At 39.8% G+C, this 16,979-nt stretch overlaps 1 protein-coding gene across 2 annotated transcripts; it reads right to left on the bottom strand.

Moving 5' to 3' along the window:
• Nucleotides 1–5,115: 5,115 nt before the first annotated feature.
• Nucleotides 5,116–13,675, bottom strand: wipi2 (WD repeat domain, phosphoinositide interacting 2). Of its 2 annotated transcripts, none has more exons than XM_028041908.1 (12): nt 13,425–13,675; nt 12,670–12,752; nt 11,888–12,057; nt 11,714–11,810; nt 10,325–10,422; nt 10,063–10,155; nt 9,892–9,962; nt 9,637–9,744; nt 8,045–8,209; nt 7,650–7,757; nt 7,475–7,572; nt 5,116–6,528 (listed from the first exon to the last, which is right to left on the bottom strand). In XM_028041908.1, the coding sequence occupies exons 1-12, from the start codon at nt 13,496–13,498 to the stop codon at nt 6,416–6,418; spliced, it is 1,278 nt and encodes a 425-aa protein (XP_027897709.1). In that variant the 5' UTR covers nt 13,499–13,675; the 3' UTR covers nt 5,116–6,415. The 2 variants fall into 2 exon arrangements, with proteins under 2 accessions (XP_027897709.1, XP_027897707.1); XM_028041906.1 differs by having other exon boundaries at nt 9,631–9,744; nt 13,425–13,674.
• Between the last annotated feature and the right edge of the window lie 3,304 nt (nt 13,676–16,979).

Raw genomic sequence — 16,979 nt, 5'->3', positions numbered from 1 at the left:
CCAGGGCAAGTTCGTTTAAATCCACTTCAGGTGGGCTGGTGCCAATGTTTGGACCTCTGAGTGGACTTTCATTCTCCTGCTAGTCGGGATCAGGCTGTACCAGTTGTACAGGTTACACAGCCTTCCTTTTACGTGCAGGTTTTTAAAAAAATTAACACAGAAGCTATGCGAAGAGACTACTAGAACCAAAGTGAAATGTTTGACAAACCGTTTCTGGTAGGGAGATTACGTTTTTTATCGGCCTCTGTTTGGGATAAAAGCCAGAACTCGTAGGTGAGGCTGATGAAGCTGCAGTGCTATTGATTTTAATGACAGCGAATAAAGTCATAAGTCAACTTGCTGGCTGTAAATTTGTTCAAACTTTACAGGCTGGAAATATCTCATGTTTTCAGAGTGAACCTTTAAATCGTTTCATCTTTTACTCTAGAAGCACGCTTTCTGTGCTTGTTGTTGGTAGGAGATCAAAAACAGGCACAAGGTAGCCAGAATTAAGCTACAAAAAACAACGAAAATGAGAATTAGCAGCACGGAGAAGACAACAGAACCACCAGGAGGAACTGGGATGATTACTGGAGCCATAAAGAAGGGAGGAGGAGAAGGGAAGAACATTGTTGAACACAGAATCAAAACAGAAAGGAGGCAAAGGGGAAAAACTCTAATGAACGGAACAAAAGAGCAGAAACACAGGAGTCAACTCGAAACCGAAACTCAATGGAATGATGTAAAAAGCAAAACAAACTCCAGAGGATCCTGGTGCTGAAACTCAAAGGATCTAACTGCTTTTGTTCCTGTGTAAATAATTTACTGTCAGTACTGTGAATTTATTCTCACAAAGAAAATGTTCCCTTCATGAGTGAAAATTCCAACATTCAATGAGTTATTTCAAAAGAGGGCAAAACAAAACAAAAAACAACAATCTGCTAATAAATAATTACTTTGAAGAAAAGCACACATGACACTTTTGCTTCTACATGTTAGCAAACCATTTGAGATAAATGTAGTTGAAGCAGCATTTGCCTATAAGCCATGACACACATGCCACTGCTTGAACAATGACCTAGTTTTATTTTGCCACCATGAACAGTGAGCAGTACGGTGCATTAAAAAAATCTCTAGAGGTCACTATGGCCAGGTGTGGCGTCTTGGAGGTCACTAAGTCTTACATAAATAATGGAAAGTTTTTCTTAATAGTAATTCCCCTTTCCTTTTTTTCTTCACAACATGCTTGTATATCCTCACAGAAGTGAAATTGTACTTCCTTGATGTAAAATGTGCCTTGTTATTTTGCATTGGGTCTGATTTTTACATTACGATTTATTTATTTGAAACCGGGACAATGTACAAAATATATATTAGCCACAAGAGGAAAGATGCACTGTACCAGGAAATTATCTCTATGTGCTAATTTCCAACTGCAGTCCCCAACCCAGCTGGTAAAAATGTAAAAAAAAATACAATTAAAATACAAAAAAAAAAAAACAAACCTAAATATATGACATGTCCTCCAGCTATGTTTCAGTGAGCATTTATTTATAAAGTGTTACACCAGCATGTTTAATCAGTGTTACACTTTTTCTGTAACGCTTGTTGGTTTGCTTATTTGGGAGCATAAATTTGGTATTTTCTTTTTTTTTAGCAAACAATGTTACGTTCTTATATTCTTTTTTTCTCAGACGGGATTTACTAGTGGAGATGATATATTTTGGTGCAACACCAGGAAGTCGAGGAATCCCAGAGTGCGTCCTTTGAAGGATGCAGGTGATGGTAGAGGATGAAATTTATGACTGGAGGAATGTTCGTGCTCTCCCAGTAGCTTGGTTGCTTTTCTTATCTTGGGAGTAATGGCTTCTTCTTCGCTGGGCGGCCTTTCAGCCCAAGTCGGGACCGGGTAACACCGGAAACGGTTCGCTGTGGACAATGACTCGGCCTAACCAGCTTCAGCCAGCATAGACACAAAGTCTTTAGCTTTTACTCTGGGGTTTATTCGCACATTTCGGACCAAAACTAAATTCTCTCTGGGTCACAGAACGTGCCTCCTTCCCGTCATGTCTATGTTACTTTTTTAAAAAATACTTACTTTTACAACTATTACCTTCCCACCGTGTCAAACCAGAAAGTAGTGCGCTCCAGGTATGGCTCCGGCTAACTCAGATGTAACCTGCCGGAAGTTTCCAAAGTCATGACATCATCCTGGGCTTTCCCTCGTTGTTTGAAGACATAGTAATGATTCCTTATGTAAACTTGTGATTTTGAAAACACTCTTTCGTTATTGCTGTATGTGGTATAGCCTATAGAAATAATTGTAATGATTCTAGCTGAAGAGCTGTTGCCTTGCAGCAAGAAGGTCCTGGGTTCGATTCCCGGCCCGGGGTCTTTCCGCATGGATTTTGCATGTTTTCCCTGTGCATGCGTTGGTTTTCTCTGTACATTTCATCCTGTGAAATCCTCGCTGGCTGAGGTCACACGGGATCAAAATGACCGCTTTGTACAAACGTATCCGTCAGGAGAGGGATCCCAAAAAAAATAAAAAGTCCACTCAACTCTGAAGTAGCTCTCTCGCCAGTGATCATCTTGCACATTCAAATAAAACTTGTTTCATCTTTCCTGGGCGTTGATCAAAGTTCCTGGTTCGAGCTGTACTTCGTTAATTACACATTGTGTTAACACTTCAGTCAGAACAAGAGCCAAAAAACTTCACATCGTGTTTTATGCAGCAGCACAATGAGGAGAGTCATAGATAATTGCGATGATACGGGACAGCAGGTACTTCACAAAACATTTCATGTTCCTCTGAAGCTGATGACAAGAGAGGAATGAAACCGGTCCGGGAACCTGATGGCAACACAGGAAGAACTGCAGGAATTTCCACTGTGGATGCTTTGTTTTCTACGTACGTCTGGACCAGAGAGGAGGATTACAAGAAAAGACGTGTTTTCTTTAAAGGAAAACATCAGGGAGTCGGGGTGGGATCTCCCACGTCTTTAAACATGACACTGAGTGTCTCCAAAAGAGCACCGACAAACAAACAGCGGAGGCAGAATCATGATCTGGACGGACTGAACCTAAATTTCAACATTCAAATTAAGGGGAAAAATGCGAGAGGAAAATTAAAAGTTTTGGAAAGGTCAGAGTTCAAGACTGAATCTGATGGGATGTCATTACAATCTGGTAGATTTTACAAGCAAGAGAGGCACTTTTACATGCTAAGCAATGATTTTTCACAATAGTGGACACACTAAACGTGGAAATGCAGCTACTGACCGTTTCTAAGATACCATGAAAAATGTACATTGTTCAGGAAAACAAGTTGCTTTTAAGTTTCCTAGAATTGTATCCTCCTCAAATTCTCATAAAAAAACCCGAGTGATCTGTGACTTTGAGATCAACTACAGAAGAATGGACATCACAAGTGTGTGAAATAAAGAGCAGACGATGACATGGAAAACAGTAAAAATGAGCAACAAGACCTGTCAGAAAAGAAATAAAAATAATACGCTAAACAAAATGATTTGAGTTTTAAGCAACATATGAGTTTGCACTTGTGCAAAAGTTTCTTTTTTCTTTTTTTTGTCTTTCCGGAATACATGCAGGATTCATCACACTGAAGAGAAACACTGCAGGGAAAGTATCAGAAATAAATGTATAAATTCATCCATGTAGTCTGGGCTGCATAACTGTTGTTGCTGGAAATGGGTGGAAATCGTTGCTTATGTAGCTCTAAGTATCCAAGTATGAATAAATATAAGTAGTAATACTGCTATTAATAATACAAGTTGAAAAGCAACTTTAACATGTCAAGCTGCAACGAATACAACTTTTATTGGAGAAAATATGTATTATTTATGAAGCTGTTGCGATTTCTTACCGTAATTCACACAAACGAGACGCATAGAAACGAATAGAAAATTTTCCCCTACTATACATATATAGTTTGGTTGAATTGTGATATCTAATAAATTGCAGTTTCTACAAGATTATACAATAAAAAAAAAAAAAAAGACCATTGTGTCAATTTCAGGCTGATGTTTAGTACAAAAATAACTTGCGTCATGTTATTTTAACCAAGAACAATTACTTTGTCAACATGCCTGGAGGCTGACGTTTTGTTCCTCCCAGCTTACCCGAGCCGGTTGAAGCTGAACCCTCTGCATTTCATTAGAAATCTTGCCACGACTGAAGACGATATAATGAGGCCAAAACGTATTCACAGCCCAGTAAGGTTAAGATTTAAAATGACCTTCATTCAACCAAGAAGTTTGTCTGGCAGTGAGAACGGAGGATGAGCAAATTTAACTGTTTTTGTTTACAATTTAACAAAAAGAAAGAAAAAAAAATTCCGTTGTGGACTATAAATGCTCAGCAACTTTTTGCATGTCACCGTTTTTTTTGGGTGATGAGCTTCAAGTCTTTGAGTTTGGAAAGGCTCTTTGCCTAATATTTACTACGAATAATTTTAGACTTAACTGTAGAAGGGCTGCAACTAATCATTGTCTGAGTAATCAATTACTCAAACAATCTTCAGTTTTTTTTAAACTAGTATAAACATTTTTATACTATATTTCTAGTGTAAAAAAGTTTCTTTAATACTAGCATCACATATAATGCAAAAAATTTGAGTTCCCTTTCAACAAGAAAATAAACATTTTATTCCTTCAGTGAACAATTGATCATTTGTGTCTGCAGCAAAAAAATAAAAATAACTTTTAGCAACAATATGTGAAAAGCTCAACTTGCTATTTTGTCAGACTGCACATACAAAGTCGTTTTGTTTTTTTTACTTTAAAATGCAATGCATAGTTTTGACTTAATTTCTCCATGTTGCTCTTTCAACAAATTACATTTTGTCTTAAAAAAAGAAAAAGAAAGCCATAAACAACTGCTAAATTATTTGATATTTTCAACAATCGATTAATCACAATAAATCCGATTGTTTCAGCCCTAAACTTTAGCATGTAGCTGTCTGAACGTTTCAGAAGTTTTTATTTTTGCAGCAGTAAAATGGGAGTTGAAACTCTGAAACCTTTAAATTCGCACAACTAATCACTGCTGTGGGTCAACTTGGATTTTTCCTCCCCTCCAAGTTTATATGAAACGCAAGAGAAAAGCAACGTCTCGTATACATCAATACAGAATTTTATTTTCATTTTACCTTCAGATGAACGTCTTACATTTTGTACAAAATCATTAGAAAATGTCTGCTGCTCCATAATCCCGGGGCTAATCCTTGGTAGAGGGTGTTGGGACCGCTAAAGGATTAAACTGGGAATCATGCAGCATCCTGGACCGGATGACGAGGCTCAGCCTGACCTTCAGATCAAAGTTTCAGTCCACCGTTTCCCATTTTATGGTCAAACATCCACTTTCACTACTCTTTCCCCAGCGAGGGACGTCTGGGATTAGGGCCGGTATAATCTGACCACATCTAGTAAGGTATAGAGATACAGATTAGGATGAAGGAGAAGGAGAGTCTGCGGCCGACGCCGTACTGTCTTTCTCTACTCGTATGTCTGCGATGGATGGGCACAGTAGCACGTCAACAACACCATGCATGTTTGCATACGCACGACACATCATTGGGTTGATTAGCTAAGAAGGTTTTTTTTTTGTTTGTTTATAAAACCATCAATATTATCAGTCATTTAAAAAATAAAATAAAAAAAGAGAGGAATCAACCGATTTGTGCAGAAGAGAAGGAGCTTGGATGATGGAAAGGGGGTAGATGCTTTGCTATTGTACATGCCCAACACACACACAAAGTCTCAGCTAAGCGCACAAATGTCTCAAGTCGGAAGTTTTCAAATCTTCCTTTTTTTTTGAAAAAAATAAAATAAAATTGGTAAACCCGACGGATGCTGCGCCAGACAATCAGGAACCGTCGGCCTGCTGACGACGGATTTTTAAAAATGTCCTCCCCTTCCAAACAGAAATAAAAAAACAAAAACAAAAAAAAAAACAGAGAGGCACTTACACAATCACTTTCATTGTACACAGTGCTTGCATTTATATACGTGTCCACCAAATGAGACACGGCTACATTGTGTTTTCTTTTTATTTTTTACTCTTTCTGTTCGACCACGCTCACAGGGTGGGGGGGGCTCAGTTTCACAATGAAGCATGGTTTGTTTTTGCTCTTTTTTGTAGCAGTTGGCACATGTACATGCAAAACGCTCCAGATTCTGGCCCGCACAGGCAAACTAAAGGGGACGGAGGAGGAGTGGAGAGAGGAGAGGGGGGCAGAAAAGTGATTGGTATGTGAACAGAACAACGCACAGACAGACAGACTGAAAGGCAGGTTCCTGAACGCCTCCCCCAGCCTTTGATCCCGTCCCTGCCCCTTGTCGTGTCTGGTGTTTTCACAGCAGCACCAGAAGAGGCCTCTGGACGTCGGGAGGAGGGTTTTAGGGTTCTGTCGGGGTCAGTCGGTTTCCAGGATGAGCGGCGGCTGCTCGTTCTCCTCCTCCAGGCGCAAGTCGTTCAGGTCCTCCTCGAGTCCCGCCCCTCCCACCGCGCCCTGCTCTTCGCAGTAACCTAGGAGACGAGAGAGTCGGACGCAATCGGGACAAGTGAGACGAACAGCTTTGCACATTTGAAGTTACCCTGCGTAACTTCAATAGGAATTGAAGTTATGCAGGGTAGGAAGTTTTTTTTTTCTATTTTTTAAAATTCTGCGGATTTGGAAGCATTTCATTTAAGGCGTTTCAATGCAATATTAGAAATATATTAAGAGATGCAAATGAATAATTCAATTCGTTTTGTACATAAGAAAATATCTAAAATGCAACAACATAGCATTCATTTAGTGAACACTTGATCATTTTTAGCAAAAGAGGCATTTCCAGCTAAAAAAATACTTCTAGCATAAATAATACAGCAGAGGGCTGATCTGTTGATTGTTTTTTGGATTTGCAGATTTATAATTAGATAGCCAGGCGTGCTTAATAGGGTAGAACAAATTTACAGACAGTTTTTTTTTTTATCTCAAATGCAAAATGTAATTTCTTTTTAGTAAAGTTTTGAGTTAATTGCTGCTCTGATTGTGTTATTATTTCAGCAAATGGCCCTTTTCGATTCTCTATACTCCAGTTAGCGATGAATCGATTACTAAATTAGTTGACGATTATTTCAATAAATCGATTAATCGTGATGAATCATTTGAACTGTAGAAAAAGCAGTGGAAAATAAATGAACACATGTTCTCAAAAAGGTTGGATTTCTCTAAATCTTACAGTGTGAAAAATTCCATTACATGCATTACCAAAACCTTTTGTGTGTGTATATGTGCTTCAAGCATGAAAGTACAAGATAAATTATTCCTCCCACATTTTATCACACAGTTCCAGCTATGACCCGTCTTTGTTTTTACACAGGGCTCCACCATCTGATCTGATCCTGTCCCCAGTATATTTTCAAGGCATTTACTGATATAAAATGTAAATTAGAACAGTTCTGAGTGAATTGCAGATTTCTAAATTACCTTTACTGACAGCAGCACTGTAGGTTTGGGCCACAAGGGGGCGATCGTGTGAGCCCTGTTCCAGGATCTCATTGGGAGATTCGGCACTGCTGTCAAGTCTGCGTGCAGAAACAGAAAAACGTTAAAATAAATAAACTCCCACAGTCTGCTGGATGTAACAGCCTTTCTGCTTCACCTGTGCTGCTTCATGAGCGTGCATTCCCCCCCCTCCTGAGGGTCCAAGTTGTACAGGTACAAATATCCGTCAGCCGCTGCCACCAGCAGCCTGGGAATCTTCTGAATCCTGGTTTGGAAAACGGAGGCTCGTCAGAAACCCGCTGAGCATTCTGCTGCAGCTCTCTCTCACACACCCACACGCATCCACACACACAGAGCAGTTAGGTCATCTCCCTGCTCATTTGCATTTCAGCTCTTACACTATCAGGCGGATCAGAAAAGGAAGTCAGTCAACTTTTACAAACATTTTTCTTCAAAAAATTATAGCAACTGAATCCTGGTAAACACCAAGGGAAATGTGCACTGATCAGGTTTGTTTTCAAAGCAACTAAAAGAGGTTTCGTTTGTGCTCACACAGCTAAGGCGCAGATGTTTTTGTGTCCGCAGAAGGGCAGGCGTACGGTGGCGAAAGCTCGTCCCTGGGTGAACATTTCTGTGACCTGTGAAGGCAGGTAGGTGGTGGACGCCATCAGCACCTTCCCCAAGTAACCCCCCCATGTCGTCGGCTCCTCAGCCGGCCTGGAAGGGGGGGGGGAGAAACAGAGAATGTTTATAGTTTGCTGCAAAAGTGTTTATTTGAAATTTCTTTTGCTATAATTTATAAGGATTTTATGTGATCTATGATTTATTTATTTTATTTTACTTGACAGCATCACGTTTCTTCCAGGGCTGGGAAAAGAATGTGGAGTTTTCTGATAAGAAAAACGTGTCAGAAGCTGCAAAAAAAACAACAACTTGAAACTGAGGCAAAAATTCATCGTTTAGCAGCACGACGGCCCAAAACATACAAACCAGACCTTCAGTGATCAAAGCATGTCTAAGCCTAGTCAAAGTCCACGAGGCAAGACTTGAAAATGTATGTTTGGAGATGATTTCTGTTCATTCTGACTGAGCTGCACTTGTTTTTGGAAAGGATGAGCATAAACATGAGTTTCCACATGTGTAAATTTAGTAAAGACCACCAAAGAGTTCACTAAGGGGAATGGGAAGTAATGCACACGACAAGTTTAAGACTCTACATGTAGAAAAAAATAAATAAAGACTACTTACTAATCATCTTTCTGATGTGTGTGGTTGTAAAATACAGTATTTTCCACATTATAAGGCCCACCTTCAATGAATGGCCTATTTTAAAACTTTTTTCATATATAAGGCGCACCACATTATAAGGCGCATAGAATAGACACTACAGTAGAGGCTGGGGTTACATTATGCATCCATTAGATGGAACTGCGCTAAAGGCAATGTCAACAAAATAGTCAGATAGGTCAGTCAAACTTTATTAATATATTACAAACCAGCGTTCTGAAAACTCCGTTCATTCCCAAAATGAACAAACATGTTTGATTATTTTCCCCGAGGTAAAGTAAGTGACGTGGTATTTTCGTGACACAGTTTATCTTTTAACAACAGCAAGGTGTAACATATAGTGGAGGGGAACTTTTCCTCGATTCAATAAACACGTAAAAAACAATCTGATACTGTTACGGTAAATCAAATGTTAGTGCAATCACAATATATATCCACTTCCTCACCATTGATTCGTTCATGTTAAATTCTCTCGCTGCTGCTCTGTTCCCGTGTTCTACTGCGTGACTTGAGCTTAAACTCTGCGTCGTAAGCGTGTCTCTTAATAGGAGCCATTTTGGGGTCTTTACACAAAACCCAGCATGCACCGCGCGCTTCTTCTTCTATGGGGGAAAATGAAGTCGGCGGCTGCTTACCGTAGTTGCGAGACCTGTTGTGGCTCAATATTGGTCCATATATAAGGAGCACCGGATTATAAGGCGCACTGTCGGCTTTTGAGAAAAATTAAGGTTTTTAGGTGCGCCTTATAGTGCGGAAAATACGGTAACTGAATGGTGAAACATTCAGGAGGCACTGTGTTTTTTCCCCAAGGGTTAAAATAATGGACAGAAAGAAAAACAAAGGGCACTTACACATACTTCTCCTTCTGTGTCTCCAATTTGAAAATGTGGACCGTCTCTGTGTTGCTTGAGGCAGAAAGATACAGGCCTTCCATGCTGAACGCCAGCGAACAGATGCTCACACACCTGAGAACAAAAAACATAAAAAACTAAATAAAACACACACACATTCAGCAAATGGAAACATGCGCAGGCGCAGAAACACAGCCGAGGCTCGACTTCTCTTTCACTTCCCAACCAGCAAACCGCTCAGGTATCTCAGTCGTGCTCTACCTCTTGACGCCTCGCCGGAACTCAAAGAGCTTCTGTCCCTCTGGGATGGAGAAGACGCGGATGACCGTGCCCTGACAGGGAAGTGAAACGCACAGGAGGCAGGCTGAGATAAAAAAGGAAGGGAACACAAGGCCTCCTCTGTCTGTCCTCCAGACGCGTCAGACAAATTACCTTCTCTGAAGCCGTGGCCAGCTTGGTGCCGCTGGCATCGAACGCCAACGCCGCTAAGGGGCTGTCGTGAGCCGGAATCATGTTGGCTGCCCTCTGAGGAAAACAAAACACGCCCGTGTTTACTTTAAGCTGAGCGAGCTCACGCAGAGAGACCCAAACCGAACGGATGCCATCTAGACTCGCGAACATTACAGATAAGAAGTGTGTGTAAATATTTCAGCCACATAAACCAAACTGCTTGAGCCGGGTCGGTTCCCCCTACCAGGTTGACCGTGTCGAACACCTGGACCTCCCCTATCGTGGCGCTGCCCGGATACGCCAAGTAACAGTTATCGTTGCTGATGGAGAGAGCACACAGTCCTGCAGAGAAGCAAAAAAAAAAAAAGATGAACTACAGAAAAACTGAAGCAGGTGTTAAGTAGTTTAAATCTAAACCTGCAAAAACAGAAAATCTTGCTACGTATTTTTGGTTTAATTTCTAGTGCTACGTCTTGATATTATAAATGGGAAATGTGTTGCTGCACTGGCAGATTAATTTACAAATAACTAGTAGTTTTTCCATCAATATTAAGGAATTATTGACTTGTAACAAGCTCCTATTGGTTTTCTGAAAAGTTACTTATCAGTTAGTTTTATTTCATTTCAAATTTCCTAACATATTTGAACAAAACCTGGACCAAAAATATTTTATAGTAAAATTATGTGTTTTTGCCATGTGAATGTCGACTGAGTTCAAATACAATCATTCTACAAATACATTACATGACAAGTGAGACATTTTACAAGTGTTTATTTCTGGGGGGGGTTACTGCTGAATAAAATCCAACATTCAGTTTCACTAAAAACTTGAATATTTCTTAAGAGCAATAATAATAATAATAATCAATTCAGAGATGTTATTTCAATGTTATGGCCTGACATGGACAGTTTGCAGAGTTCTGTATGCAAGTACGTCAATAAAAAGTTTAGTGGAAGAAAAAAGTTTGATTAAAAAAAGATTTTGGGGGGGGAGATTCTGACAGTGGATCAGTGGGTAGAGAAATCCCTTTAGCAATCTGAAGATAATGGGTTGAATTCCAGCTTCATGCATCTGTGTCCCTAACTCTACAGGTGGCCATTTTGGGGTTCAGTGTCAGTGTATGAATGTGTGCGCCTTTGTGATTACAACTGGATGAATGTGACTTTTGTGTAAAGCACTTTGAATTTATGTAAAAGCATTACATAAATTCAGTAAATTTCCCATTGACAAGGTGTCAACTGCAGCTGGACAGGCTACAGCTAATACCACTATTAAGTGGTCAAAGTTTTCTCTTTTGATAATATTCTGATTTACTGTGACACACACACACACACACACACATATATATATATATATAGGTATATATATATATACAGTACAGACCAAAAGTTTGGACACACCTTCTCATTGAATTCAATGAGAAGGTGTGTCCAAACTTTTGGTCTGTACTGTATATAGATACAGTATATGTACAGTATATGTACTGTATATATACGTATATATAACCTAAATTACACATCAGTTCCTGGTTCTAACAGATTCTCGTAAACTTTTAATGGAGGAGAACTGATCCATTTTCATTCCACCGCAAATTGAATCAATACGTTTTTAATCCAGCTTGTGTGAACCGACCTGACGGGTTGGGTGGAGTCTCTCTGATGGTGTGCAGCACTTTCATGTCTCTGATGTTGTGAATGTAAAGCGACTCTTCCAGACACACAATCAGCCTCTGCAGGGAGACAACGGCAACATCAACAAGATTGACAAAAACAAAACTAACCGTGTTGTCATTTTTATTTCCCCTACCTGTCTGTTCAGTTTCACAGCCAGTATGGTGTTTGAATAAGAGTAGTTGCAGATCTCAGTTCCCTTCTTGAAGTGACAGACTTTGAGCTTCCTGGGTGCCTTCAGGCTCACGATGGCCACCAGGCTGCTGGAGAACAGGCGCTCCACGATGCACACATCCTCTGTGTCAGCTGCGGAGACGGACGCACAGAAAACATCACCGCACGGCGTCTGCTCCGTCGCGTCGCAACGGAAACGAGAACAACCCTTAGTGTGGAAAAACCAGGGGTTTTTCCAAACTCTTCAGAGTTAGCGTTTCGTTGCACTGGACTTTATTTAGTGGCGTCAGAGTAAATGGGGCTTGCACACAACATATTTACACATTTTTATTTGTAGTAGGAATAAAGTAAAACCGTGTGTGATATTTCTACACTATGTTGGTTTATCACCTAAACTCTCAGAAAAATTCAGTGAAAGTTTTGGTTGTGACGTTAAAAAGCTGTAAATACTTTTGCAAAACATAAAAGGATTTTTTTTTAAATTACATAATACAATTTAAATCTAAGAAGGGAAATACATGATGTTAAAGCATAGATTTACAAGATATTTAATATTTTTGTTTAAAAAAAAACAACTAAAAAACTACTAACGGGTTGGTGATTCAATTCTGTCTAGACAAACTGCATTGAAAACATCTACTCAAACATATGACTGAGCAGCGGTGTGATGAGTGATAACCTGCTGGGAAACACAGTCTGGAGGAGGGGGAAGAAAAGAAAGAACAGAGTTCGCACAATACTTACTACATTCATATATCTGCTCCAATTTGTCCACAGAGGACAAGGAGAAAAACTTGTATCCTGATTTGGTGCCAACAGCCAAAGACCTGCAGGAACAGCGGGAGGAGGACAGACATCTGCAAGTGACCGAGCGTTGCATCAGCGGCACATGGAGGCTGCATGGAGCTCCGCTGTCTCTGTGTCACTGGATACGCCAGAGTTAGCTGTCACACTGCGACATTTGTCACCCGACTGAGGCGGTTTTGCAATAATACCCAGGCTTGTCCGCTGCTAATTCAGCTGAACAAAACCCCGCTGACAGTTCTCCCATTTCCTAATATGAACGAATGCAAATGCGGCGAGCAAGACTAGATCCAACAGCTCCTGAAAATGTTGGTCATTCATCATTAGAGCGACTGAAACACGCCACATAATTATAACTTTACACACTTTAGCTTTCGGGTAAAGAATAACATTTGCAGCCTTCATTTAGACACCCTAATAATCCCCGTGGAGGCTAACTTGGATGTATTGTGGCTAAAGTTAGCCCCGATATTACAGCATCACGTTAGCTAACAAGCTAAGCTAGTCTTCAGTACCTTAAAATCCTATACAGATGTTTTCCTTAACAACCTGACTGCTACTTTCAATTTTACAGTGAGAAACCCCGTCCTGAATGTCACGCAGCCTTGGCAGCTACACACTGAGCTAACGTCAGCTAGCCTGAAAACTCCCACAGGCCGCTGCATCCCCGGACTCGCTCCCCGGCCCAGCCTTACGTGTTGTCCTGGTTAAAGTTGGCGAAGAGAAGCTGGCTTCCGCCAGCATCCCCGCTCAGACTGGCCAGGTTCATGGGCTCGACACCGTCGACATATAAAGTTTCTGGTAAAATAGCAGCAACGAGACTGGAATTGTTTCAATGAAATAAGTATAAGTGTTGCGTTTTCACGGGGCCATCTCCGTTTCCAGCCCCACGGTTCTGATTGTTGTTGTTTTTCACTGGGGATGTTGCTGACCCTCTGCGCGCATGCTCAGTGGAAGACTGCGTTCAGTTCCCTTAAAGGGCCAACGTCACAAAGTGTCAATAAATAGCTTTTAAAAAATAAATTTTAACCGTTCGCGAAATTCAAAATGTACGTCTGTGTTACAGCAGCGAAAAGAGGAAGAGGATGAATTACAAGTATGACTCTATGGAAAATATAACAATGTAACGTAATTTGTGAGTTGATCTACCAGCGCCCTCTACCGTCACATATAGGAGTTTTAGGATGTGTAGTAATGCATACAGCGTCCAACATTAATCACACAAATCCTCCTAATCTGTGGTGGACAATGAACTAGAAAATTTGTTGGGCTCTTGATGTGTCATTTAAATTCAGCCGATAACTATAATATATTTAGACCTAACTTTATTAACCCACAAACAGACTGGTTTGGCGTCTTTGCTGATAAATCCTTGATACACGATCCTTCAATTAAGTTCAATTCAGTTCAGTCAGAAGGGCAGATTTTACATACCTTCCAAATCGATTGCATTTAGAGGGCCAGAGTAGGATAAACACTAATTTATTTGTAATTAATTAATTAGTCAGTTTATTTATTTATTAACATTTTTGCATGAATTATATTTTAGGACTGACTAGATAAAAAAAATAACAAGTGTGCTTTGTCCACATTGCAAAATAAATATTTTTTATATAACATATTAGCAAAAAATGCGGTGTAATGATCTCCCTTTTTAAAAGTACTAAGCATTTTAAGGTAAAATCATCCTGATTGTCAGTTGCTTGTGAAAGGGATTGTTTAAAAAAAAGAAAAGAAAACCAGCATAAAATGAAAGTGAAAAAACCCAAACAAATAAATAAAAACATAACATTTTGGATTCACTAAACCGTTTTAAAATATTAAACGAGAAAGTAGATTAAAGCAAAAAAAAAAAAAAAAAAGACAGTGAACTGTATAATAACACAAATATGTTTGGTAGTATTTGTGCGCATGTGTAAAACACTTTTGGAAAAATTTAACGCGTGATAATGAAATAATTAAATGTACAAGAAGTTTCGGTTTATGTTCAGAACTTGGTAAGCAAATCTCATGTTCAGCAGCAGAGGGCAGCATTTCTAAAACTCGTGAGAAAAACCAACACATCCTATTAATGACCAGCTCGGAGAACCATCCGTAGCCGCAACAGCTTTAAACAGTCTTATCCTTATGATTCTTTACCGCATCGCTACAACATTTGTTTCTGTTTCTTTAAGAGCCCACTACAGCATTTCAGTCAAACTGAGGTCCATACTGTGACTGGGTCATTGCAACGTCTCTGTTTTTATTTTATTTTCAATCATTCTGGATTTTCTGGTGTGTTTGGAATCGTTGTTCTGTTTGGGACGACTTTTACCTGTTGGGCGCCTGGTACCCGCAATGCCCACATGACCCACGCCAGCATATTTAGGAGTTCATGATCGTATCATCAGTGCGTGATAGGACAGACTCTGTGGCTACAAGTCGAGCACAAACTATCGCTCTTCTATTGCCATACTTGACAGTTAAAATAAAATGCATGTGCTGATGTCCTGGTTTCAGTTATGCCTATTCAAGGTTTTCCAGATTCGTCGTGGTTCATTCTGATAGAACAACCTAACTGCCTAAGTTTTGCTGCCGTATTCCTTTTAGAGAAAATAGGATGTCTCTCTCTGACCAACCAAAACTGGTGCATAAATTGTTCTGTTGTGAACGTCACGATTTATTACTGTCTAAACGTTGGCTAAAATACTCCTGGGAAAATACCAAAAGCATTAAATGTTTCCACTGGACAGAACGATATTGATTCTATAATATAGAAGTATGGTCACACTGAGATGTTCACGCTGATGACTAAACAGTTTAATGAAACACACACTACTAGCAGCACCTGCCACTTTCCCTTTTAAATACTGTGAACGTTTTGAGGATGTATTTCCTAATCCTGTTTTCACTATGATAGATACTCTGTTTGTCCTATCCCATTTCCTTCCCATTTCATTCATAAGCATTGTGAGCAAACTGTTTGGGGATTAAATCACTCCGGCCAACAATATGTAAGCTTATAAAACTGCTCATCAGTTCTGATAGTTAACCTTTAATGCTTTTATGGTGGCAAAAAACATGTAATTTCATCCTGATGCATGAAAATGTCAAATGTTTTTGTGCATATGAACACCTCAGATGTGAGGCATCACACACATTTTACTAATTTCCACTGTATTTCTTCAAGCACCATGGGAATTTAAGGTATTTGGAGGCTTCCTTTTTGCAAAACGTTGTCTGCTATACTTGCTCGTACGGCCAGATCTAGGCGCTCATTTGGAGTGTCCTCCATAGTTAGACTATTTCCAATAGAGTGAAAAAGCCGATTTCAAATTCCTTTGAGACCCTTTTACCACACTCACTTCCTGGAGGCACCAGATTGCTGTTTTGACCCCAGAAAGGTTTTCACTCTCCCTTCAACAGATAGGAGCAGCCAGACTATATGTCCAAGGTTCAGACGGGTCAAACCTCCTTCAAAATGCAGAATGTTATAATTATGATGCAAAAAAACTAAATGTAGGTGTGCTCCACTTCGCTGGGAAGTGTTACCTCGGTGCTGGGTTTGACGCTAGCCGAGGCTAACAACGCTCTAGTGAAAAAGTCGGATTTCAACATGGCGACGCCCATAAACATGGTTTGCAATAGCTTTATTTTTCATATGCAAGAGCCACTTTTAATTTGTTCAGCTTAGAACAAATTGCAGGCGTTACATATAATATTAATCTGAAATGCACTTTTACATTTGTAAATAAACACGTTTCCAGTTTCCACCACAACTTATGACTGTTAATGCGAGGAGCGGCCATATTGAAACGGAAGTCCGCCTTTTAAAAAAAATTGATTTAAGATTTACCAACACTATACAGAGGCACAAATCTGACAAGGCGATACAAAAACATGCAGAAACAGAAGATAAAAGGGGGTAATTATGGCTAATAATACAAAAACAAGGCTTTTTTGGCAAGGACATGAATTTAAGAAAGAGAGAAGCCACAAGTTTACTTGGTGGGAGCAGAATAAATGAATAAAAAATCAAGAGATGAGATATATTTACACAATTTCCTTGATTTATAGTTTTGCATTAAGTTAAAGTCCTCCCTACAGTGGGAGTAGTGGAGTTGCTCCCAGTTTCGCAGTGGGAAATCTGACTTCAGAAGGCGTTCCAGTTGATGTTTTTTCCCATCAGTTCAACTGGAACACCCCATTATTCCTCTCCAGAAATTGTGTTTTTTGTGTCTTATTTTACAATTGTGTTTTAGTTACTTTCA

This window comes from Xiphophorus couchianus, chromosome 16, assembly GCF_001444195.1.
Source record: "Xiphophorus couchianus chromosome 16, X_couchianus-1.0, whole genome shotgun sequence".
In the NCBI taxonomy this organism is placed as follows: Eukaryota; Metazoa; Chordata; class Actinopteri; order Cyprinodontiformes; family Poeciliidae; genus Xiphophorus; species Xiphophorus couchianus.
The sequence above is the reverse complement of the archived record's forward strand: the minus strand, read 5'-3'. Positions and strand labels throughout refer to the sequence as shown.

What these genes read in the sequence shown, in the direction of transcription:
- wipi2 (XM_028041906.1), bottom strand. Translation starts at nt 13,498, where the DNA reads ATGAACCTGGCCAGTCTGAGCGGGGATGCTGGCGGAAGCCAGCTTCTC. An exon ending in AACTTTAACCAGGACAACAC is followed by an intron (nt 12,753 to 13,424) that starts GTAAGGCTGGGC and finishes CTGTTCCTGCAG; the next exon opens with GTCTTTGGCTGTTGGCACCA. An exon ending in CAGTGCTGCTGTCAGTAAAG is followed by an intron (nt 6,529 to 7,474) that starts GTAATTTAGAAA and finishes CTCGTCTCCTAG; the next exon opens with GTTACTGCGAAGAGCAGGGC.